The following is a 26,047-nucleotide window of genomic DNA, read 5'->3' as shown; positions in this document are numbered from 1 at the left end:
AACCGTGAGGGGTGCTAATACTTTCTCCTTGTATAATCGACTTCTGAACCCTGATTTGGTTGCAACGACAAGTAATCATTTTCATTCTTTTAGGGGTTTTATCGGTATTTTCCTTTTCCCTCTTTGGGAATAAATAAAGTTTAGTGGTGACTCTGTTAAGTCCATTTTATGAGCGTGTGATTATGCTTCGCGAGGCCGTGTTCTCATTTTTCGAGGTACGACAATATGCAACACCAACATTCATCACAAAACAATTAAGTGGTCAAAACTATTATGTAAATGAATGAATTATCAAACATAAATAATGCATGAGCAATTATACAAATGCTCAAATGCACATGATTAGTAATACACATTTAAAAAGACTTAAATGCAAACAAGAACAATAAAAAGTATATGCTATAGAGATAAATGAGTAAAGGTACGGATGTAATAAGCAAACCAATCTGCAACTCTAGCACAAACACATATAATGATATAAACAAACCAATCTGCAGCTCTAGACAAACATATATAATGAATTATATTCATATTTCTATATAATGAAGTTGTTTGAAAGTGAATGAAATATTCTTTAGTTCAACTCCCGTAGTTCCTTTCAATTATCTTTTGTTCCTTTAGATTTTAGCTTAGTATCCTTTAGTATTTATCTCACCATTATCTTGGCCAGGTTATAACACAAATAAAGTCCTTTTGATTTTTGTGTACATGTATTTCAAATGTAGATATTATAGTATTTTCAAGCTTATGATAGTTCTAACTTTCATGATGTACTTTGAGTGTAAACAGATAACCTAAACACTTAAGAGTGATAGAATATTATATCATGTGAGGATCTTGCCAATTTTTATGTATTCTTTGGTAAATTATCCTCTTATTTTTTTGATTGTCACATGAAGTTACTCACAAATGTCATTTCCTTGAAGCTTAGAATGAGGATTTTATTTACCCCTATGTGATCCTGAAAGTATTTTAAATTGCATATCCTGTTTTTGTTCTTGTTTCTCGTTTTTAGTTTTGTATTTATTTTTAAGTTAGAATTTTGCTCAGAGTGACAAAGTTCAAGTGTGAGAGAATTGATCAATGTATTTTAATACATCATACTTTACTTTGTGCTACAACAATTTTATAATTTCTTGCATTATTTTCATTATTTTTAATATATTTTTGATGTTAAGTTTAAATTTACTTTGATACCCTATCATACTTTACTTTGTGTTGTTGTCGGGACTCCCTATTGATTTTAGACAATTTAAGAATCCTAGTTTATATTCTTCTTAGATTTTTTTTGTCTTTTTTTGTTGATTTTCATGGTTGCATTATAGTGGTAACTATCTCAATCTATCAGGTGACTTTATAAGCCACTATTTTAAATTGCTCCGAAATTTTTCCATATAATAAGAATTGAATCAACACAAAATCTAATAAGTCACTATCAAATATGCCTAATAAAATCACTAATAAAATAAAATTCAAAATCAAATTAATACATAATCAACATAAAATCAAATAAAATCAGAAAGCACTACAATGCAAAAATTACAAAAATGGCAATAATATCCCTATTAAGAAAAATAATGGAAAAATAGAATTGCGATTAAAATAAAATATAAAAATTATGAAAATATGACTAAAAATCAAATAAAATCAACTAAAGAATCTAAAAAAAAAATTGGATTTTTTAAAAATATCAAATAAAATAGAAAAAAAGGAACTAGCAATTTTGAGGGTCATTAGAAGTCTTTTCAAAGGGAGTACTATTTGTTGATTTTTTTTTCTAATTTTATGGAAAAATTTCGAAGCAATTCGAAACAGTGACTTACAAAGTCATCTGATAGGTTGAGATAGTTATCACTATAATGCAACCTTGAAAATCAACAAACAAAGACAAAAATGAAAACAAGACTCTAAACAAGATTCTAAAATTAACTAACATTAACAGAGAGTCCACGACAATGACACCAATTTGATTTGTTATCGCACACGAGTAAAAAATGAGTAAATAAAGTGTAGAATAAGGAAGCGACACTCGAGTCGTATCGCAAGGACTCTAAGTTGATTTAAACAAAGGAAAGAGACAAAAAAGGGAATCATAGGTTTTTAAACAATTCAAAATAAAGAAAATGATTACAATTATGATCAACAAATTAATCTACTGACTCAGTAATTTCAGACTTATCATCGGGTATTATATCACCAATTTCCTAAGCGAATTCAATTACTATTTGATTATAGTATCGATTAACAAATGTGATCAACACTATGTGAATTATATTTATATTTTCCGCATTAAGCATGACGGCTGATAATCGAACGAAGTTAATGAATAAGCTAAGTTAACACGCGGAGTTAAGGAACATGCATCGATCAAATTTAATAAACATTATTATATGCAACTCGAATTAAGCAAACAAGAATACACAAAACATGATTGAAAGAAATTGAATAAAACTGATAATATAATAACCTCAAAGTCTTGATGAAATTCACAAAAAGTATATTAGCCTTGGAGTTTAGCCGGTCATGTAATCCTAATACTCTCTCTAATTCCTATAAATTGTCTAACTTTCCCTAATGCTGAGTTTAACTTAAATAATAAAGAAAATTGGGTTTTAAGAGTAACGACACGAAAAACATAAGCTTACCCAAAGCTAACTAATTTATATTTATAAAGTCCGGAACGAAAACTGATAATTTGAATCCTCTGCACTCCGAATTGGCTTATAACATCAACATAAAACTTATAGCTCTTTTTCTTAGCTTTCCAACCCATACTAGGATACGTCAAACAAAATCTCATAGCTCTAATTATGATCTACATAGTGAGAAGATATCAAATTATAGTTTATTCTAAAAATAAGCAAAATAAATAAAATTGACGTATTAAAAGTAGTATAAATAATGCAAGAAGTTATAAAATTGTCGTAGCACAAAGTAAAATATTGTGTATTAAAATACACTAATCAAGTAACTTAGAGTTTCCTCGAACGAGAACTAACCTAAAGTATATCCAAAGGAGTACAACTGAAGTCTGGCCTAAGAGACTTTAAGTAAAGTCTTGTATGAGGGATTGATAGAAGTCCATCCCAAGGGGCTAAACACCTTGTTTGAGGGACTTTGAGTCTCACCCGTCGAGGCTTAAGATACAATCTCTTCTGAGGAACTGAGAGACCCATCAAAACAGGCTCATCTAAGCGTCGCGCCCAAGTAACACAGAGTTTCCTCGTCCAGGATCTAACTTGAAGTCCCGCCTAAGGGACTCAACGTCTCGCCTGAGAGACTTGGGGCCCCTTAGACAAACACCTCAAACGCTTTATTGTTTAAAGTGCTTTGACGTTTATCAAAGCCCTTGTGCTTTAGAAACTGTGTGGTGATATATTTGTAAAAGATCTTTTAAGAGCAATAGAGTGCCAATCTCCCTTAAGATGCGACTCATATCCACCGTCCGTCATTAGGGACTGCCTCGCACTATATGGTGATATATTTGTAAAAGACCTTTTAAGGGTAAGGGGATGTCAATATCCCTTAAGGTGAGACTCTTATTTGTCGCCCACCATTAAGGTTTGCCTCGCACTGAATGCTCCTTACTCTCCCAATCATGGGAAACGTGATAAAAGATATTCCTCGGCCAGAGAGAAATCATTATCAATAGTTTACTCTCATCTTCTTATGAAATAGAAATTCAACGGTCCAACATTGACTGAGTGAACGATTATCATTCCCAAAGAAACCATAGGCCTAAAGTGCCTTTATAAATACCTAAACCTTATGGTTGAGAAACAAATCATAACTTACCCAGAATAACGCATAACCCAAGAGTTTTTCACATCATGTGAGCTAACTCTCTCTCTCATTACCATAAACACCACCAAACAAGACCTTTCGCCACCGCGGATAAGCTCTCACCACCAGAAAAATACTACGGTTTCTGGTCATCCTACTAGTTTAGAGCATGGTTTAAAATTGTAGCCCACAACCGCAATTGCACACACAATATTGCTAATATGGTAGTCTCTGCAACCGCATTGAACCGCAATTGCGGTGTGGATTAAAACAACGCGTCTGACCGTCATTAGAAATCACATCAGACAATTTCGCCCAGATTTCTTCAAATATTTTCATTAAAACTTAAAATTTAAGAAATCTCAAACTCAATTTAGTTCCTATGTAATAAAAAAAATATTAATATCTAGTATTTCTTAACCATATATTTCAAACTCCTCTCAATTAAAATTCACGTTACGAACGATCGCAATACATATCACAACAACCACAATAAATACAATCACAACACGTACAACCACATCCGTGGTTTTAAAACCATAGTTCAGAAGTTCACACACTAGTGTGCTTTTTTGACAAGTACATGTATGTTAAATCGATGGTTCTCTATTGCCTTTAAAACATCTTTGGCCTTTAGTTTTTAACCATCAATCCTACCTTTTTCATGTTAAGTAAAATATTATCTTTTTCCTTTCTCCGTATATGATAATAACAATATTCATCCTTGATGTTGACATTATTAGTGACATTATGTTACCGTATATATATAGCAGTATTAACAAAACAAAAAAACATAATGCACTGTTGCGTTGCATATGAATATGAATCCATTCACAACAAATAAAAATATAGTGACGATTGATTGGTAATGGATGGATGGGTGGAGATGCTTTAACACCTTCCTCAATACTCGACACGTGTCCCTCTCCTTTCTCTTTTCAACCCATTTTCCTTTCATTAAAAAGTTTCTTTTTTTATTATTATTTTTTCTCTCTCTTTCTTCTTCTTCTTCTCCAATTCCTCTCTGGCGATTCCAACTCTCACCCACCCAGGTATGCATACATCATCAAAATTCATCTTTTCTTCATTCTATGTTAATTTCTTCAATCTAATTAATGGTTTCATGTATCAATTTCAGCAGGAAATTCAGAATTAGTGAACTCGAGAAAGAATCTAATTAGGTAATGAAATCTTTTACCTTTCTTTTATTGTATAATTGTTAGCTCAGATCCAGGCAATTGGTTATTTTATGTGGAAAAATGGTGTTTTTATCTTTTTAGGGTCTTGGGTTTCTTTTTCTTTCTTTCTTGTATGATTTTATATATATATGTATCTATCTATCTATAAGTTTTTGAGGATTTAATCTCTTTTTATTTGGTGCAATCTTTTTTTTTTTTACAGATAAAGTTTGTTTCTTTCAAGTTTCAGCTTTCAAGCAGTTTGTTTTTCACTAGAGTTTACACAGATAGACAGATGGGAGTAAGGTAGTATTTGGAAAGCTGTAAGGTAGAGCTATTTTTGGTCAAATTATCGATAAATGGAAGTTCAGATGGACTGTTGTTGGCAAGATCTGAATTTGAGTTTCGCCGAATGGTTTTAACTAGTCCATGCTTTGGATGATTGAGTTTGTTTTTTCTTAGATATGAAAAATCGTCTTGTAGAATTTACTCCCCGTGTTCTTGGATTGTTTTCGATTGGAAAATCGATTGGGGAATCAGTGAAAATATGGCTAGCTGTGTGATATTAGAAGGGTGGGATTGTGACTTTTTGTATTACTTAGACAAAGGTTCTGATGGAAGAAATGTCGGTTGCAGTGCCATTAAGAGCAAGTAATTCAGTGTGTGATAATCCAACTATAGCTACTCATATGGATGTTTCGAGACTTAAGTTGATGGCAAATGCAGAGCTGATATCAAATGCTATAACTACGATATCCGCTGATAGTTTTTTAGGTTCTGAGGAGGATCATATTGATGACAATCTGGACGATGAGGTTGGTGTTTCGGCAGTCGCACCACCTTTGCATGGGAGGGAAGGGGAAATTCTTTTGTTGAATATGATATCTCAAGGTAGCGATGAACTTTTAGTCCCAGAAGTTGATGAGGATGATTCATTATCATTAGAAGGAGATCCGATTATTTACAGCACTCTATCAATAGCCAGTGAGAATAGTAGTGTTTGTGGAGATGAGTTCTTCAGCTCGGAAGATAACTCAGATTTTAGGACAAGGAGTTCGATGGACTCCATGGACATAGATAAGAACATCTCTTCTGTCGAAGTTGTTGCTAGCGCTGCTGTTTTTGACGATTCAAATCTGGAGGCAGATATTATGAGCGAACCCCTTGCTGCAGCACCGAGCCTTGGAGACGAAACAGGAGTTAGGTCCGTCCCAAGGCCTACTACAGCTGTTCTTCATCAACCACCTCTTGAAAAAGGGGTGGGTGGAACAGTCGGTCGGAGTGTTTTTGAATTGGATTGTACCCCACTTTGGGGATTTACATCTTTGTGTGGAAAAAGACCTGAGATGGAAGATGCTGTTGCAATTGTACCTCGGATGTTGAAAATTCCTATTCAAATGCTAAATGGTAACAGGAAATATGATGGAATTAACAAGGATTTTAATCAGCAGACAGTTCATTTCTTTGGAGTATATGATGGCCACGGTGGCTCTCAGGTAAAAAAAATTATTTGTTTTAAGGGTCTGTATGGGTTTGACTTATATGAGCTTATTTATTGACATAAACACTTGTGAGAAATAACTTAAGACATGTGCATAAGTTGTTTTAAACTTATATATGTAAATACTTAAAGATAGCTGTTATGAAAACAATTTGACTTTTTTGTTGTTGCTATAAACGCCTTATTAAGCTATTTATGAAAACATGACATAATTGTGATTCTTGTCTCCAATTTTTAGCATTTTTCTGTCTGTAAATCTTCACATTGAGCTTGCTTTCTTGTTTAGGTGGCAAATTATTGTCGTGATCGTATGCATTTGGCTTTAGCCGAGGAAGTAGAATTGTTCAAGGAAGGTCTAAGACTTGGAGGCCCCAAGGATGATTGTCAAGCTTTATGGAAAAAAGCTTTCACTAATTGTTTTTTGAAGGTTGATAATGAAGTTGGGGGGAAAGTCAATTGTGAACCTGTTGCACCAGAAACTGTTGGTTCCACCGCTGTTGTAGCTATTGTTTGTTCATCCCATATTATAGTTTCAAACTGTGGTGATTCCAGAGCGGTTTTGTGCCGTGGAAAAGAACCCATGGCTTTATCTGTGGATCATAAAGTAAGCATACCTCCAATTATAGTTTTGCACATTCTTTGGGGAAAATACTATTTACTGATTTACATAAACTGGTGTCTGATTGTGATATGGTAGCCAAATCGAGATGATGAATATGCAAGAATAGAGGCAGCTGGTGGCAAGGTAATACAATGGAATGGTCATCGTGTATTCGGGGTTCTTGCAATGTCAAGGTCTATTGGTATGTACTAAATCCTCAGCTTAATTAGAGGTTTCTATTTGACTTCCTTCCCAGTGCATCTGTATGATATACATCTTAGTTTATGAATGAATGGAAAAGGTGGTACATTACATCGTTATATATTGTATGGGATGTTGTTCATATCAAGATTGCGAAAATTACTAATTTTAGTGTTTTGTGATGCATATCATTTATTTTACACAGTACGTGATTCTTCAAAGTTGTAGTTCAGAATAGTTTATTTCTATCTGGAATAAAGAAGTTTTGTTGGATATCTCTTTCCTACCAGTGCATTGGCTTGTGTGATGAATAAAATGTTTTTCACCGTTAATAGTATTCCATTAAAGCCAGAAGATCTTTATGCGACTTCAAACATTCACCGTTATAAAATGTTTCTTAAGTTGCAACTGAGGCTTGTATGATACTTAGTTAGTTCAACTAAAACGTTTTTGCTCATCGTTCTTCTGGCTTTCAGGTGATAGATATTTGAAGCCATGGATTATTCCTGAACCAGAAGTTACATTCCTCCCTCGTGCAAAAGACGATGAATGTCTCATTCTAGCCAGTGATGGCTTGTGGGATGTCATGACGAATGAAGAGGCATGCGACTTAGCTCGTAGGCGCATACTTCTCTGGCATAAGAAAAATGGCTCAGAGCTGTCATCAGTAAGGGGAGAGGGAATCGATCCTGCTGCACAGGCAGCTGCAGAATACCTATCAAACCGTGCTTCGCAAAAAGGAAGCAAGGATAACATCACTGTCATCGTGGTAGATTTGAAAGCTCAACGAAAATTTAAGAGTAAAACATGATTGTTTAATGAACTGCTCTTAGGTGTTTGAATACATAAAAGCTGAATTCAATCCATTATAGTTTGGCTCAGTAATTTTTCATCTGGGCGCATAGATTGAGCACTCTGCACTAAATGATAGATTCCCCTTTTGTTAGAACACTCAATTGATTAAGAGTTTCATTGTACGCTGCTGCATTGGGGCTATGTAAATCTTTGCTGCTTATTGTAGATATAGGATTATGTGTCTTTCACATGTGTCGGCGACTCAGCGTCAGCATATTGTATTCGATTTTAAGCCTCTTAGAGAACAAAGGCTCTGAGGTATCTGCTTCATATAGTTTTCACCTGTGCTGTTTATATAAAAGTGGTAGCTATTTGGCATTGTTGTTTTCAACTGTGATTTTCAGTCATAATCTTCTGTTATACTTCACAATAGTAAACTCATATCACCATGTTTCTTTGGATATATGAACACGAGAACACTTGTATTTTCAAGCCCTACTTGTGCATTGTGCAGTGGATTCATATAATTTGATCGTGACTGAGTCTGAGATTGAACTGTAATGATGATGGTAGATGGTATAGCTGCAGCCAAAGTTTCTTATATCAAAAACAGGTGCACTTGGAGATAACATAAGATATTTTGCTTACTAAAAAACTCCGAAATATTCAGCATGCTTGTGGTGAAGCAATATTTATTACAAGGCTTTTTATTAAGCTTTTATGTGGTTATTATGATTGATGATTCCATAAATATCTAAGAATGTTGCTGTTCTGATTCTGATTGCCGCAAGCAATAAGACAAGATAAAAGGTCCTACTTGTCTGCCAGTGTCATTCTTTCATGTTTTGCAATGGAATAAAAGTGGATGAAAATGACTAATGAACTATCTTGTTTGCCAAGAGTTGTCACTAAACCCAGCTACTTTATTGTTGCATTAATTAATAAAGATACCCATAATATGGATTTTGGACTTATTTTCCTTTCTAGAAATACATGATTGAAACTTGCAAGGGAAAAAGTTCAAACAAACACTTAGAATTTTATCTCATTTTCATATAAGCATTGACTTGCAGATCCATAAGATATTAGTACACTAGTAGGACCATCCTTGGCCACAATAATGCTGATCTATGGACATGGACATGGACATTTTTGGTGAATGGGCTATATGGATTTGATAGCATATTCTTAGCATAATAATTCTGAAACTTTGACAAAATAGAAACGCAAAATAAAGTGGGTGTTGTGTATGTCCTTGTCATTCTCTTTAATTTGAACAGCAACAAGCATTATTGAAATTCAATCAAAGGTTACTGTCCACTCTAGATTACTATATATCTCACGGTTTTTATAGTTGGTCCACTAATGCATTATTCAGAAAATGGTCCACCTTAAACAAACTATCATACCATGTTCTACAGAAGAAACTCTACTATTATTACTTAGTTTCCGGGAGTTTGAAAGACACAGCATGTCTCAGAAAGTCGCATAGCATAGAAAGGAAAAGTCATAACCATTATTATTATATGAAACTACACTTCAAACAAGGGGAAGCATGGCCTAGTATTTCCTGTATGCCAACTCCTTTATAACATCAGCAAGACCCTTTTCATTCTTAACACTCTGAACCCAGTTTGCATTTATATTAACTCGCTCGAGGCTCTGCTTCAAAGTTCTAACAATCGCGGGCATAGGATGGCTATCAAAGAATTCCTCTACTTCCTTTGCCTTCTCAAGGGAAGTAAACTGCGCCAACAGAAAACAGAAGAAAAAAAACGGAATTATTATTGAGCATTCTATTACTATATGCAACACTCCAGAATTAAGGGGTGTCAAACTTGCTAAGAAAAACATTGGAAAAAGCAAAGAGAAGAAGACAAACCGGTGAGACAGTTGCACTGACAAAGCGAGTTATTAAAAATCCAGAACCATAAGTTTTTGAGATGTGTTCCCAATTTTCCTGTATAAAATTAAAGAACCATAAAAGACTTGAAGATAGAAAGAAATGCGGTTAACACAAAATAGACTTCATAATCTCCATCAGCTTTTTCTCTTCAAAATCAAAGCACGGAGTAAATCTTAGCATGCACTTTAGGCTTAGAGATAAACTATGACAGATGACAGGAAATCTTGGTATGAGATTTAAGGAAGTATTTAAACTCTAGTTCTACGATCAAGTTTTCTCCGAATATAAACAATGAAACTAAACTTTTTCAAATGATCAATTTCCTAAACCTTTAAAGGAATCTAACAGTTATAAAATTAAACCAAAAAATGTAGTACACTTCATCTCTATTCAAATATTTCACACTCCAAATGACTACTGCAATACTATGATATGTTATTTATACCTTAAGCCATGCCCAAGCCACATCTCTTCCTTCCCGATTGACACCGAGTCCAAAAACAGCATCCTGACTTCGGACCTTGTACATGCGTGACAGCATATTAATCTCCAAACTAATAATGATAATATGCCAACTTTTTTTTATCTAATTATGTATTATGAGTTCAAATAATATCTTAAAATTAGATACCTCCGAAGATAACATAAAGTTAAGAACTTCAAGAATTAGGTCTGGATCAGATGAAGAAGACAGCGAGCCTACAAGCATAGAAAATATTAGTATCTAGCCTAAAAAATACCGTGTTATGCCTTCACTGAAGATATTTCATTACCCAGAATACGCGTTTTCTCCTGACTTAGGTCAGTTTCTCTGTATAGTTTCAGAAGTGATTCATAACCCGAGCGGTTAGATTTGGTTGCCCGTTTCATTACAGCCACGTAAACTGCCTGCCAACATTAAAAAAAGTCATCAAAAGAAGAATACATAAGAAGATTCCATATGTTCAAAATTTCTAATGATGCTGCAGCGAACCCTTCTTATATCAGGTGGAAGAAGTGGAGTATTTTTGTTTTCTAAGAAAGCCTGGAATCGCCTGCTTGCTTCATCCAGTGTCAGATCATGTCCAAGTTCAGCAAGGGAAGTCAAAATTTCTCCTCTCAACAACGCATCATCATGAGTTTCTCCTGGTTTAGGATCCCAACCAAGCCTCCTGCAAAGCAATATAAACAGGAAAGTTGTAGCAGAAATACTCTAATTCCTTAAAAAAATCGTTAACCGCAATATAAACCAACTTACTCTGCAGAGTACTGGAGAACATTAATAGAAAACTGTTTGAAATAATTTAGCAAGTCTGGAACTGCATCAGCTGCAATATTTTGAACTTTAGAACTTATCTGTAAAACAAGAGAACTGAAATTAGATCCAATAAATAACCTATGTAACTAATGAGCAATATTGGGAAGAAAGCATTACTGATATCAGGTTAGAGAGCACAGTATAATCATCTTCCTCCCTATAAGCTGCCATCAAGTTAAGCAAGGAGGTCAATGATTCTTTGCGAGCATTACAAAGTGCATATGTATCATCCAAAATTCCTGTCAAAGTAGTAACTCACAAATTATCAGTATTTTCCTCTTCTACCATTGGAACTAAATTGTTAAGAGATTATCTAATTTACCAAACCGGTCTGATGGAGATAATATTTTTTTCTCTATTGCATATCTAAGTTTAGCAGCAAGCAACTCATCATATTTCACCCTGTAGAAACCAGCCTGCTCCATATTAATTTTAATCCAAGATTTGCTGTCTTCGGTAATCGGGGAACCGAGTAACTCTTTAACATCACGTGTTTCAGATTTTGTTTGGAAGAGGAAATTTTTGTGGACGTCATATGAGCCAAAGCATAATGTTATTGGAACAATCCATTGGCCTTCCCCTTGAGCACCACTTGACAAGAATTGTGACTGCCGATAAACATACAAGGCTCCCAAGTTACAATACACATAAAGGGTTTTCTCTGAAGATAATCACGACAAGAAACTAATGAAAAGGTTGGATGCAATGGTACCTGATCAAACTCCAAATTCTGATTGTTGACTTTAACAGATACAACAGGATATCCTTGCTGCTTAGTCCATGTGGTCATTAACTTATTCACAGGTTCACCAGATCCTTCCTCAAGTGCAGCCCATAGATCCTCAGTCTTAGCATTTGAACAAGCATGCTTTTTTATATATGAAGCTAGTGACCTCTGGTTAGATAAAAAAAACAATGTGAGAATTTAATCACAAAAAGTGCAATATATAACTTGGCTTGGCCATGTTCTAGTTCATGCATAATTTAGTACTATACGCAAATTCTAGTACATCTGTATATGAGTCATTGAATACATACAAGATGCCCAGCCAACTACACCGTGCAACCTACTTAGTCAGCCCACTCCATTCATAGTGAATAATCAAAGTTGAGAGAAAATAAAAAAACTGGCAACAATATTTTACTTATGCTGTGAATAGTGATACTCCCTAGTTCCCTTCTAAATGTCGCTTTTGTAGAAAAATTTATTCCTATTTAGTTATCATTTTCAAAGTTCAATGCAACATTAACTATTATTTTGTCAACCATACACTTAACTATTTATCATAGAGAAATAACTGGAATGAGATAATACATGGTTGAAGGTATTATAAAAAGATCCATAAAAAATAACAATTTTTTTTATTTACTTGGTATGTGTAAAAAAACCTTAAAACAACAGCTAAAAGGAACAAAGGGAGTATAATTTATCATCCCCATATGAGCAGTTCACTGTGGGTTCTCATTCCATAAAATCTGGCATTGGACATACAGTTTTTATGGAAGTGGTAAGAGGCTAAGTACCAACCTGAAAGCTTTCAGCACCAAGATAGCTTTGCAGCATCCTAATAACAGATGCACCTTTTTTATAGCTTATTGCATCAAATATCTCATCAATCTCACGAGCATGATTTATCTCCACCTGCAAAAATAGTTTACGAAGATAAAAATAGACAGACAATATAATTAACTTTCAATTGTGTATTATATATATATATATATATATATATATATATATATATATATATATATATATATACAGACACACACATATATACAATTAATAATATAATCAATGCATTGCATGAAAAATTAATCTGCATGAAATTCCAGATCAGATAAAGTGAGCCAAATTTCTTATTTAGTCAAACTGAACCCAAGAAAAACTGAGACTAAACATTACCTCAATTGGGTGGGATCCGGCAAGCCCATCTAGTCTAAGACCTGCCTCACTTTCATGAAGAAATTGAGACCATATTTTCCACTCAGGAAACAAGCCATCAGCAGCTAAATAACTCACCTGACCACACCAAAAGAAGACGAAAGAGCGAAGGAAAACTGCCAATTAGTTATAAAAATTAAAAAGCACCAAAAATAACAAGACTCTGTACGGCTTATAATATGATGTGAGTCACAAAACTTACCCATGTTGCAAAACCTTCATTCAGCCATAAATGGGTCCACCACTCCATTGTAACAAGATTGCCAAACCATTGATGTGCTAGTTCATGAGCTACAACAATTGCAACCTTAAAAGCAACCAAAGAATGTAAGAAATATTTTTGATCCTCCGGTTATTAATAAAAAAGACTGGTTTTGAATTTGAGATTGGGGAACTTAAGCCTCTGACACAGAAACAATTTTATGAAAAGAAAACTACCCTCTGTTTGTTAGCAGCAGCAGAATGCTGATCATCATAGAGCAAAGCAGTCTCCCGGTATGTAACCAAACCATAATTCTCCATGGCTCCAGCAGCAAAATCAGGAATTGCAATCATATCCAATTTTGGCAAGGTGTAAGGAGTGTCGAAGTAACTGTTGATTATCATAGTTAATTGGCTAATGAATGATAGGTAATAAGAGCAGATGAAATGAAGATTAACATATATAACCCACCATTATCCACTTGCAAACCTAATATATGAAGGACGGCAATGTCATATGGTAGTAGAAAGACTACATATAAACAGCCACAAAAAGGTTTGATATATATATATATATATATATATATATATATATATATATATATATATAAATAAGGCTTTTTCCCATTAATATTAGGCTGTTAGTCTTTATATATATATATATATATATATATATATATATATATATATATATATATATATATATATATATATATATATATATATATATATATATATATATATATATAAAATAAGGCTTTTTCCCATTAATATAGGCAGTTAGTCTTTATATATATATATAAAGGTCTACATAATAAGGCTTTTTCCCATTAATATTAGGCGGTTAGTCTTTGGGGGTGGATAGTGGTGCTTGGAAGCCAAACGTACCAAGAAAGGATGTTGTGTGCCATAAACTTGCAATGAGAGGATAGAAAACCAAACTGTGCATAGAAACTGATAGGGACTTGGGTATTATGGGGTGCCCAAGTCTCACGTTGAGTAGTATGAGATGCTTAGCGGAGTATTTAAGTGGCTTGATTGGCACTTCCCTCTTGATAGCTAGATTTTAAGGGAGGGTTCCCTCAATGCTTGGATACATATCATTTGGTATCAGAGATGATTGTTGGTGGCTCGGAAAGGGCTACCTACAGTGGGGCTGACTTGGAAAGGTGCTTGGTGGAGTATTTAAGTGGCTTGATTGGTTCTTATCCCTTGATAGCTAGCTTTTAAGGGAGTGTCCCCAAATGCTTGGATACATATCATTTGGTATCATAGCTGATTGGCTCGGAGAGGGCTACCTATGGCGGGGCTGACTCGGAAAGACCAATTAAAGTGTTGTAGAATGCAGCAACCCGAGGCACCTAAGATGGGGCTGACTCGGAAAGGCCAATTAAAGTGTTGTAGAGTCAGCAACCGGGACGTGAGCTCTCAGGGGTGGTGGTATGATATAGGTACTTGGGTATTATGGGGTACCTAAGTCTCGGAAAAGTAGTATGGGATGCTTGATGGAGTATTTAAGTGGCTTGGCATCTCTCATCTGCTTGTTACTGGGTCTTGTTTCAGTTTTTCTCTTTTTTTGGGTCACACTTCTTTTGTAAAGTAGTTGTCACTTGAGACCCCCAAAAATATATAATTTTTCATGTTTTGCCGCGACAAGGTGGATTAATGGAATTGAATATAAATAAAGACCAGAAATTTTTGTGATAGATAAATTCCTGCTAGGGAAACAGAGGATTGTAATGCTTACTCCTTGTATAGTCCCAAAGTTTTCACAGCAACATCAAGTGCAAATTTCCCTTGGTTTGCCTTGCCAACTTGACAATACACTCGGACTTTGACCCCTGTAGAGAGGTTAAATTCAAGAACAAAAGGGAAAGTCAGAACTAAAAAATAAGGGCAATAACTAAAATGTGCATAGCAAACATGACTTTACCATCGGGAGTGTGATCTTCCACATAATCAAACAAACCAACGACGACAGCAACCAAATATGTTGACATGATTGGTGATTCTTGATATGAAACAGTTTTGAGATTGTTATCAATTTTTTCTTCAGCAACTGGCATGTTGGAAAGAGCAACAAGGTCGGAAGGCACATCCAATGTAATCTTGAAAGTGGCCTGCAATATTAATCACAATGAATAGTCATCCAAACCTCAAGGCATTCATGATTAGTTACGGTCTTACCACAAACAAAAAGGAAAAAGGGAAAAGTCAGGGAATAGATACAAACCTTGCAAGCAGGTTCATCCCAACAAGGAAAGCATCGTCTGGCATCAGCTGGTTCAAACTGTGTAACAGCCATATTCCTCTTCTCACCATTATGCTCATATTTGCTGCATATAAATAAGCATGTTCATATGATGTATGGTAACCAATAGGGTTCTCAAACAAACAATTTAAAAACCAGTAAAATCCCAACTTGTTAAGCTCTATCCCTACTTAAATTTGACTCAAATTAGTCCCTACTTTGAAAACTTTTTACGAATCAGTGGTCAAATCAAATGCAGATTAAAGCATCAATCCAGAAAATCATTTTAGTCTGAACTTGTTACTGGAACTTTGAAATCAAGCAAGCAAAAGGAATAGCTTAAAAAAACAGTTACCTTCTGTAAAAACCTTTCATTCTATCATTCAATATTCCTTCAAACTGAATATTCAATACACCCAATCCAATAGGTATTTCCTCGGAAAACTCCAATACCAGAATTTCATCATCTTCAAATAATTCAACTTTCGTAGGTTTGAAAACCTACAAAAAGACATTCATCGATCCTAAATAAATAAAAAAATTGATAGTTGACGAAAAAGAGTTGAGAAATGAGAGTACCTTGGAGGAATCACGGTTGGTAAATGAAACGGCATTGTTACCGACGGTGAGCTCGGCGGCATTGAGAACGATGAAATGCGTAGCGGTGATGATGTCGAGATTGACGGCGACGGAACCGGAGAAACGGCAATCGATGAGGTCGGGTTTAAGCCTAATGTCGTAACGGTTTGGAACAGCGAATTTGGGGAGACGAGGTTGTCCTTTGAACTGATCCATCTTGATGCGACAGAGAGACACAGAGGAATAAATTTGTTCGGTTAATGATTCGAATTGACACACAATACAGACGGGTCCAACTCTTAGTACTTGTAGTGATGATGAACTAATCAATACGACGTCGTTATGTTTGTCTAACTTGTACTCTTGTATCATGGGTTAAGTATAAGTTTCTCTAACGTGTACTCTTGTTCTTAAATGGATTAATTACTCCCTCCCTAAGCAAGAATCAATTTTTTCACACTTATTAAAAAAATTAAATGTTTATATTTTATAACATATGTTTTATAGAAAGGTGTAAAAACAATTTATATTGTTATTTATGGAAAAAATAAGAGAGAAAATAAATTATTGAACGCAAATAGATATTAATAAAATGGTGTTTGAATTTCATCTTTTATCTTTATCTCTTAGAATAAATTAATTTTTATTGAGAGTGGTTCAAAAATAGAGAAAGGGAAGAAATTTGATAAATGATTGGAAGGTGATAGTCAACGAAAATGAATGTAGTGTCGGATCCAGATTTACTACATTAAGTGAAGAAATATTTAAATTGATCGGAGATATAAATACTTTCTTCGTTTCTTTTTAAGTGTCATTTTCTTGATAAATTTTTGTTTCTTTTTTAAATGTTAGTTGCAAAGTTCAAGGTAGTATTAAATGTACTTTTGTCAAAATTATTCCTATGTAATTATTATAGAGAGAGAAAAAAAATAAAATAAATGTAATATATAATTAAGAATATTATAGATAAATGGAGAATTATTATTTAAAAAGTAATAATAATGATTAACTTTCTTAATATGCCTAAAAAGTTAAAAAATGACACTTAAAAATAAACGGATTGAGTAATAATCATGAGATATTAATATGGGTAGCATTGGAAAATATGGTAACAAAAGGAACAAATTTAATGAAGAGAGGAGTATAATCAAGGAATTCAATTTTGTTGAAGCTGGAAAAAAAAAGTAATCAACTTCTATGAGAATGTCAAGAAAGTGTTATTTAATGGACCCATAAAGACAATAGAAGAATTAATGAATGGTATTAAATGCATGAGAGATATTAGTGGGAGCAAGACCAAAATATAGATCACATAAAGGGTAAAATTGGAAAGGCAAGGAAAACCAACAAACAACGCAGTGGAATTCGCACTAAAAGTTTGACCAGATGTGAAAAAATGGTACTCCCTCTGTTCCCTTTTAATTGTCTTTCTTTGACTTTTTCCGTATAGCAATAAAGATAATAATTTTTATTACTTTTCAAGTAATGATTGTCTTTTTATCTATAATACCCTTAATTATTTAGCCTTTTCTCTCTTTTCAATAAATAATTAGGGAGACTTTTGACAAAACAACCATTAATATTGCATTGAACTTTGAAAATGACAAATAAAAAGAAATAAATTTTTTACTCAAAAATGACAGTTATAAAGGAACGGGGGGAGTATTCAAGAGTAAATTTAGTGGAGCAAGTAGGGCAAACAAAATATTTATTGGGAAAAAGACAACAAAGCTACATGTGGACATTTTAAAAAGGAGTTGGGAAGCAGGAATATTCGCGATGTGAAAGAACAAAATATTAACGACAAAATAGAGCAAGCCATAATCACAGATGCAACAAATATGGAGAATCTAAAAGAACCTTATCGCGGGGTGGAGAGGAATAGTACTAAAGTGGGAGAAATAGATGAATTTGAAGTAAATGAAAATGATGGAGTTACAATGATTCAGCGAGCGCCGGAGAAAGGCAACATGGACATGGAGAAAGTGCTTGAGACTCCTTATATTATTTGTCTTTAATGATGAAGGAACAATATAGTTTCCTTTAGGGGTGTTCGTGGTGCGGTTTGGACGGTTTTGACGATAAAAATCATCCGAACCGCAAGAGAAAAAAGCATGTGGTTTGGTTTGATTCGGTTGATTTTTAGAAACCAAACCAAATCAAACCAATGCGGTTTGGATTGGTTCGGTTGGTTCGGTTTTTTACAATATTTTTATTGATTCATACATACACCTATAGAGAACAACGTAACTTTGTATTTAGTCATTCATACATTACTAAATAACATAAAAACTTATCATATTTAGACAAAAACTTCGCATTCAATATACACAAAATTAGATTAGACAAAAATGGAATAAAAAAAAATATAATAGTAGAGTAAAATAATATCAAAGACATTATAATAAAACATAAAAAACATATGAGATGAGAGATTAGAGAAAATGAAAAAAAGAACATATGAGATGCGGGATTGAGAAGAAATGTGCGATAAAAATGTAATTGAAAGAGAAAATAGTAACATAAAAGATAAAAAAGAAAGAACATAAGAGATGAAATATTATAGTAGAAAAAGCGAAACGTACATGGTAAAGAAGATGAGAAGAATATGCGATACTACTGGGAGAGATTTAAGAAGGTTGAAATTGATATCCTAAGTGTGAGTAAGAGAAAATCGTTTTTAATTGTAAAGTTAAGGCATACTAAGTTTGAGTTTTGGATTGGATGTGGGATAATTGAAGTTTGAGTTGTAACATAATGCGGTTTGGTTTGGTTTAGTTCGGTTTGAAAAATACAAACCGCAAACCAAACAAAATCGTGCGGTTTTGTTAGAGAATGACCCAAACGGATTCGAACCAAATGCGGTTTTGGTTTGGTTTGGTTTGGTTTGCGGTTTTCTATTAGGTTGGTTTGGTTTTGAACACCCCTAGTTTCCTTGCTTGGAAATGCAGAGGCACATCAAGCAATGCTTTCTTCAGGAATTGTAATCAATATGTAAGGACATATAAACCAAACATGGTGGTTATTATGGAGATGAGGTGTGATCCCTCTAAGTTGACAAAGAGTTTCAATATAATGGGTTATGACAACATTGTCGTAGCTGCGAATGAAGGCCCTGCAGGTGGTATTGTAGTCTCTTGGAACAAGCAAAATCTAAAAGTGGATATGTTGGACAGAAGCTTACAACATATACATATGAAAGTTAAGATAAAGGAAGGAAAATAATGGTTTTTCACAACCGTTTATGCTAATCCCCTATAGGATAAAAGAAAAGTGTTATAGGAGAAATTGAAGAAGGTAACTGACAATATGAAGGGTGCATGGTTGGTGTTGGAGGTTTTAATGATGTTGCCAACTCTTCTGAGAAGAAAGGAGGGACTTAAGTCTCTGTTAGAAAATACAACACTTTCATGGAAAGGATAAACAAATGCAATTTGATCGACATAAATGCTAATGGACCCAAGTTCACATGGCGTGGGCCTATTTATCATGGTGGGAAAAGGATATATGAGAGATTGGACAGGGCGCTTTGCAATGATGATTGGAGTTTGGATTTCTCAAATGCTCGAGTCAAAGTGCTTACAAAGAGTCGAATTTTCTGATCACCATCCGATATTGTTCTACTTAAACAATGAAACACAACACTAAAATAGAAAAGCGATTTTGGTTTGAGAGACTAAGATAAAAAGCAAAATCTAGATCTAACTACATTACCATATTATAATTTGGTACCTATAAGCATATCTCATGAAGTTCATCTTTCCCAAGTCGCCCTTTCATTAGTTTGAGCGTCCCTTTTTCAAATACATCGACTGAATCCCTAATATCTCTATTCATAAGCACGAGATCTTGCGTGAGATATGTATTAGCTCAAAGAACGTTACATAAGGGATCGTAGGAGTTAACCACACTTCTTAGATTTTAGGGAATCAATCACTCATTCTTAAAGTGACTGCTACATACTAAGAAGACTCAGTTCAAGGCCAAGGGTCTATAAATACATTAGGGTCATGATACAGGAGGGACCTAACTAATAGCACAGGGAAAATACACACATGCAGTAGCTTCCCACTTCAGTGAGTTAGCTTTTAATACCACAACAACACTAAAGCCTATGACAATCCTTATTCACTAGTGGTTGCTACACATTTGTACTTGTAGCAAGTAATTTTTTTTTTGGGGGGGGGGGGGATTTCACCCTTATTCTAGGTGATGACACCCTGTTGGGTTTTAATTGCAATGATCTTATTCTTCCTCTTTTTGTACTTGGATATTTTGTCAAAAAATTTAGGGGAGTTTTTTAATGCACCCTTTAAGTTTCTTAGCCACCATGCAAAAATACATAAATGTCCCTAGATTTCGGAGATGCATCTTCGGATTCACCAAAGGCTCAGTTAACGTTAAAATATTCCGGAGATGCATCTCTAGAATATTTTGGAAGTTAAATCGCGTCAGACCCTTCTCCTTACTCAATTCTCATTTTGCTTAAAAACAACTTCAAACTCTCTCAAGTTTTTTTCTCTTCACCAAGTCAAAAATCAATCAACAAAGCTCAAGGGAACTTGAGTCAACATCTGAAACATCATTCAACCCTGAAGGAAGGTTGAAATTTGTAAGTGTTTTGAGTTTTTGATAAGTTTTTGAGTTTTTGTGTAAATGAGTAGAAATTGATGATTAAGGTTAGAAAAGAGTAGAAATTGCATGTATGATAGTTTATACATAGTATTTTACACATTTGTTGGATGAAAAGAATGATCAAAGCATGTTTTTTCCCAGATTGCACGGGATACATTGTCGCCATTGACACAGCTGTTGAGTTGCGGAAAATTCCGGAGGTGCATCTTCAGAATTTTTCAATGTTTTAGTTTCCTAGATTCCGGAGATACATCTCTAGAATTTTCTTAGTGTTTTTTTTTTATTTTCTTGCTTGTGGCGTTGTTTGCATGCACCAATTCTCTACTTTACTTTAACTTATAGGCATAATGGCTGATAGACACGATAGACTGAGACACGAGAGAGTTGCACATCATGTATTAGTGTGACGGGAGAAGAGTAAGTAGGTTTCGGAGGCTCCTAGTCCCTTTGGCCATGTAGAGCCATCTAGTTTTAGGGCTCATGCTTCTCCTCATGCTACTTTATCTTCTTCTTCCTGTAGGAGACGAGATTCACCTACTGGCACATCACTCCCTCCTTTTTAATTGACAAATTTCTAACATTGATTTTTATTTTTTTCAAGAGCGTGATCCATAGAAGTTTATCAACCATGGGCAGAAGATTATTGGCTTTCCTTAACGACTTACACTGAGAATATGTCGCGTGCTTTTGTTGTTTCCCCGCTCAAAGGGAACCAGGCGAGAGCCTTTTAGAGTCTATCTTGACCATTTGATTGCCAAGTACATGCACTTCAGCAACTATGTTGATCATTGTGAGATGCAACCATTTGATGAAATAGTGCTATACTCTAGATGGTTGGCCTGTGGATCGCGTCTCATTGCTCCTCATCTTCTTGAGTGCGTCATGCAGTAATTCAACTACACTAAAACCATTCCTAGACACCCTGTTGTCTATGTTCCTCTTGCTTTGACACATAGACACATAAATGACATGTTTGATGATAATGAGAGTCATCTAATACTGGAGGAGGCATAAAGTACCATAACTGAGAACAACTGGAGCTATGTCGAAAGATATATAAAATGTTTCTTTAGGGTGTCACATTGTATATGGTGCATGTTGTTATAGGAGATCTGCCGAGGCCAGCTCATCAGGAGATACTATATGAGGAGCATACATAATTAGATCATGTTAAGGATGTCTTGCCTAGATATCATCAGATATGGGAGATTGTGCATGAAGGTATTGACACATGTGTCTTCCCTGATGGATCTAATGTGAGGCATGTCTTAGATGCCATCTTGATGGAGGAACGTGGGACATTGATGTATCGGAGACAGCGCCGGAGGACGGGGGATTGATGGCTGAAGAGATAGAGGAGGCAGGGCAGAGGTAGCCAGACATACACAATAATGCATTAGTATATAATAGTAGTACCATGATCTGTATTTTATTTTGACATCATGCTACTTTATCATTGTTCTCGACTTTTTTTTGACATTTATTGGTCTTTTATTTATATATGACATTTTTGGACCATCTGGATTTATGTACGTCTTTTTTTGAATTTCGATTGTATGGTTTAAATCTGCATTTGAATACACATAAACAAAACATAACATGAAGAGTTGTGTTCTGATACGTTACGAAGATGTATCTCTGTAAAATTCACGGAGATGCATCTCCGATACAATACACGTGTATAATGACTTATGAGTGTGATGGATAATATGTTTTAAATTGCTCCATAATATTTTTGTGTTCAATCAGAATTTGATGTGTTCGAAAATTCATCTCCAAAATCTAAAAATATTTATGTATTTTTACGTGATTAAATATAAAGGATACATTAAAAAGTTTTCAAATTTAGTATTAGGATCATTTTCTTTTATCACATGGACTTTGGTTCTTTGAGCCCACCAAATCTTTGCCTAATATAATAATATAATAACATGTCAATCACTTTTTAGATATTGTGGATAATCTCTTTATTCTGATTATTGATGTTGTTTTGTTGAGCATTGTTGACAATTTATTGTAAATCTTTGAGGATATTGTCATGGGTTTTCGTTCCCCAATCCCACATAGTGTAGTTTAGGTTATGGATAATATATTTGTTTTACAAGGCTAGACATATTTTCTAAAGGGATTTTGGGAGAATATTTTCGTTGTCACCTCTCACTTGTAACACTCCCCAGTTTTGAGTATTTTTACTATTATATTCTTTTATAAAAATCAAATTTATCTGTTTTTATCTGAAATTTTTAACTTTTCCAATTTTTTATTATTCGATAAAAAATTAAAAGTTTCTAAAAAATACCAAAATTTTCAAAAAAATTCCAAAATTTTTAAAAAGAATTTTTTATAATATTGAAAATTTTGAAATTTCAAATATAGTACCAGAAATTTAGTGTTAAACTTTTTTTTATTGAATATGAATTATTAAAAATTTTATTTAGTTGAAATATCCGGTATAAAATGGAATATTTAGAATTTCTATAATGTTTTTAAATTCATGTAAATTTTAAAAAATTTAATAAATCAAAATATTTTAATGCATTATCAAAAATTCAGTGCATATCGAAACAAAAATTTCATACGAAAGTTTGTTTCAAAGTTTTTGAGAGATAGTTTTAAAATTATGAAAGTATTGGAGTGTCGGGTTTAAATTGGGGTGATAAGTTAAATACTCGATATTTGGCTCTTTTTCTTGAAGGAGACAACAATTATGCTTATGAAATAAGAGCAAAGGTTGAATGTATGGACCATCACTATCTTTTTAGCTTGCCTCGCCTATTTGTTGTTTTGAAGATTTTGCAAGTTTTTTCAACTCAGCGGGTTTGTAACGTGTGACTCAATAATGGCGGATGCAGCAGTGGCAGGAAACCAAGTAAAAGTGTTTTAAACTGGGGTCACCCCAATTGAGAAACTGACATTAATATAAATACTCAACTTTGTTTGGTTTTAAGTGAAAACAAACTTCCTGCGAATTTTCCTATTGAATTTGTTTTCAGGATCCTAAGGTAAATCCGCAGGAAATACCCGAAGGTAAACCCACAGAAAACAATGAAGGAATAATAAAAATCAAAGAATACAAATGCATGATCCAATAAATGATATACTCATAAAGGATTAGAGGACAATTGGTCTTGTTCTTGCCCCCAGAGAGAGTCGTGTTCCCTAGTCCAAATAGTAAACAATAGACTTTAAACTGGTTCGGCATCAAATGCATACTAAAACTAATGTTGCACAGAACTGCTCAACTGGTTGTCCGCAAATCGCTACACATGAACTGCAATGAAGAGTAGAAAACCTTCCAAAGAATGTCAAGGACCAAATAAGCAGTTTTCAATTGTTAAATTTGCTAAGAACCTAAGATTGAACAGATTTTCAAGAATAATATTTATATTGATACTACCATCAGTATCATTCAACGACCTAATCAAATTGATCAAAAAAACTATTCAAAGAAAAAATGCATTAAGAAAGGGATGTTGCATATACCATATATTGACAGGGATGAACAACTGTCACAAGGCTCTCACAAGCAGATCACACACTCTTTTCCGTGGTCGCTGTCATCCACGCCACTCTCCACTAAATTTCCAATATTATATATCTCCTGCAGGTCATACCGCATTCCATTCACCAACATGATCTTCTTAACAACTTTTACCCGAAATTTTCCTTTTTCCTTCTCGAACACTACTTGAGTTATCTGAGAGTTTGTGTTACCAGATGAATATTAGAGGATGCCTATGTTTTTGACGTTATCGGTGTTGTGTCGCAGTGTCCGTCTCTTGTCGTGTCCTTGTCGGAGTCTGTGCTTCATAGATTTTGGGCAGCAGCTCCCTATATCTTAGCCTGTGGCACATATTCTCATTCTGATGTGAAAACAGGATTAGGAGCATGCATAGGACAATTATAAAAAAAAATACTCACAGGATTATATTATTGTACACAACTAATAAAATAACTTCATGGATCTTGTAGAGTTAATTCATTTCATCACTTATTCACTTCTGGTGGATCTATGGACATGGACATTTTTGGTGAATGAGCTATGGATTTGATAGCATATTCTTAGCAAAATGATTCTGAAACTTTGACAAAATAAAAACGCAAAAATAAATGCAGACGTGAAAGTGGGTGTTGTGAATGTTCTTGTCATTCTCTTTAATTTGAACAGTAACAAGCATTATTGAAATACAAGAAATTGGCCATTTATATAAAAAGCAAAATTTGAGCACATGAAGTATATTTAACCATAATTTATAGATCAGCAGGTTTCAGGGCCTTCGAAAGACACAGAATGTCTCAGAAAGTCACATAACGTAGAAAGGAAAAGTCATAACCATTACTATTATACGAAACAACACTTCAAACAAGGGGAAGCAGGGTTTAGTATTTCCTGTATGCCAACTCCTTTATAACATCACCAAGACCCTTTTCTTTCTTAACACTCTGAACCCAGTTTGCATTTATATTAACTCGCTCGAGGCTCTGCTTCAAAGTTCTAACAATCGCGGGCATAGGATGGCTATCAAAGAATTCCTCTACTTCCTTTGCCTTCTCTGTTAAACTGATATACAATTTTCATATTATTTCAATCGTGTATTACAAGGAGGGAATAGGTTATATTTATATACACAGAAAATCTATTTCTAATTATAAGTAAATCAGAATAATTATAGCCAAATCATGGTAATTAACAATTAATAACTATATTCCTATTATAGTTCCTAAAATCTTGATAACAGCTAACGCCAACACTCCCCCTCAAGTTGGTGCATAGAGATCTCGAATGGCCAACTTGTCAAGTGCGTTGTAGAAGTCTCTGCTACATACAGCTTTTGTGAGTATATCTGCTAATTGATCTTCAGATTTAACAAATGGAAATTGAATTATCTTGGTCTCCAAATTTTGCTTAATGAAGTGTCGATCTATTTCCACGTGTTTTGTCCGATCATGTTGAACCGGATTATGAGCAATTTCAATTGCAGACTTGTTGTCACAAAAAAGGTTCATCGCATTGTTCGGAGCAAAGCCAATTTCAATTAATAATCTTCGAAGCCAAAGAAGCTCACAAAGACCTTTAGCCATCCCGCGAAACTCTGCTTGAGCACTTGATAATGCTACAACCTTTTGTTTCTTACTTTTCCATGTAACCAAATTTCCTCCAACAAATGTAAAATAGC

General features: G+C 34.3%; 2 protein-coding genes across 3 annotated transcripts; one reads left to right on the top strand and one right to left on the bottom strand.

Annotated features, from left to right (window-relative positions):
- Window positions 1-4,610: 4,610 nt before the first annotated feature.
- LOC127087904 (protein phosphatase 2C 53) lies at window positions 4,611-8,450 on the top strand. 2 transcript variants are annotated; one of them, XM_051028823.1, is made up of 6 exons: window positions 4,611-4,835; window positions 4,925-4,964; window positions 5,185-6,457; window positions 6,749-7,066; window positions 7,160-7,265; window positions 7,741-8,450. In XM_051028823.1, the coding sequence occupies exons 3-6, from the start codon at window positions 5,576-5,578 to the stop codon at window positions 8,073-8,075; spliced, it is 1,641 nt and encodes a 546-aa protein (XP_050884780.1). In that variant the 5' UTR covers window positions 4,611-4,835; window positions 4,925-4,964; window positions 5,185-5,575; the 3' UTR covers window positions 8,076-8,450. The 2 variants fall into 2 exon arrangements, with proteins under 2 accessions (XP_050884780.1, XP_050884779.1); XM_051028822.1 differs by having other exon boundaries at window positions 4,922-4,964.
- Window positions 8,451-9,472: 1,022 nt separating this feature from the next.
- On the bottom strand, window positions 9,473-16,573 carry LOC127087901 (aminopeptidase M1). The gene is made up of 19 exons (XM_051028820.1): window positions 16,236-16,573; window positions 16,012-16,157; window positions 15,639-15,741; window positions 15,339-15,525; window positions 15,153-15,246; window positions 13,643-13,796; window positions 13,407-13,511; window positions 13,166-13,282; window positions 12,791-12,904; window positions 11,975-12,157; window positions 11,585-11,870; window positions 11,380-11,501; window positions 11,203-11,300; window positions 10,939-11,116; window positions 10,739-10,853; window positions 10,597-10,664; window positions 10,411-10,485; window positions 9,942-10,019; window positions 9,473-9,805 (listed from the first exon to the last, which is right to left on the bottom strand). The coding sequence occupies exons 1-19, from the start codon at window positions 16,449-16,451 to the stop codon at window positions 9,620-9,622; spliced, it is 2,625 nt and encodes an 874-aa protein (XP_050884777.1). The 5' UTR covers window positions 16,452-16,573; the 3' UTR covers window positions 9,473-9,619.
- Between the last annotated feature and the right edge of the window lie 9,474 nt (window positions 16,574-26,047).

The sequence above is a fragment of the Lathyrus oleraceus genome, chromosome 5, assembly GCF_024323335.1.
Source record: "Lathyrus oleraceus cultivar Zhongwan6 chromosome 5, CAAS_Psat_ZW6_1.0, whole genome shotgun sequence".
In the NCBI taxonomy this organism is placed as follows: Eukaryota; Viridiplantae; Streptophyta; class Magnoliopsida; order Fabales; family Fabaceae; genus Lathyrus; species Lathyrus oleraceus.
Note: the sequence above shows the minus strand (reverse complement) of the source record. Positions and strands in the feature narration are given on the sequence as shown.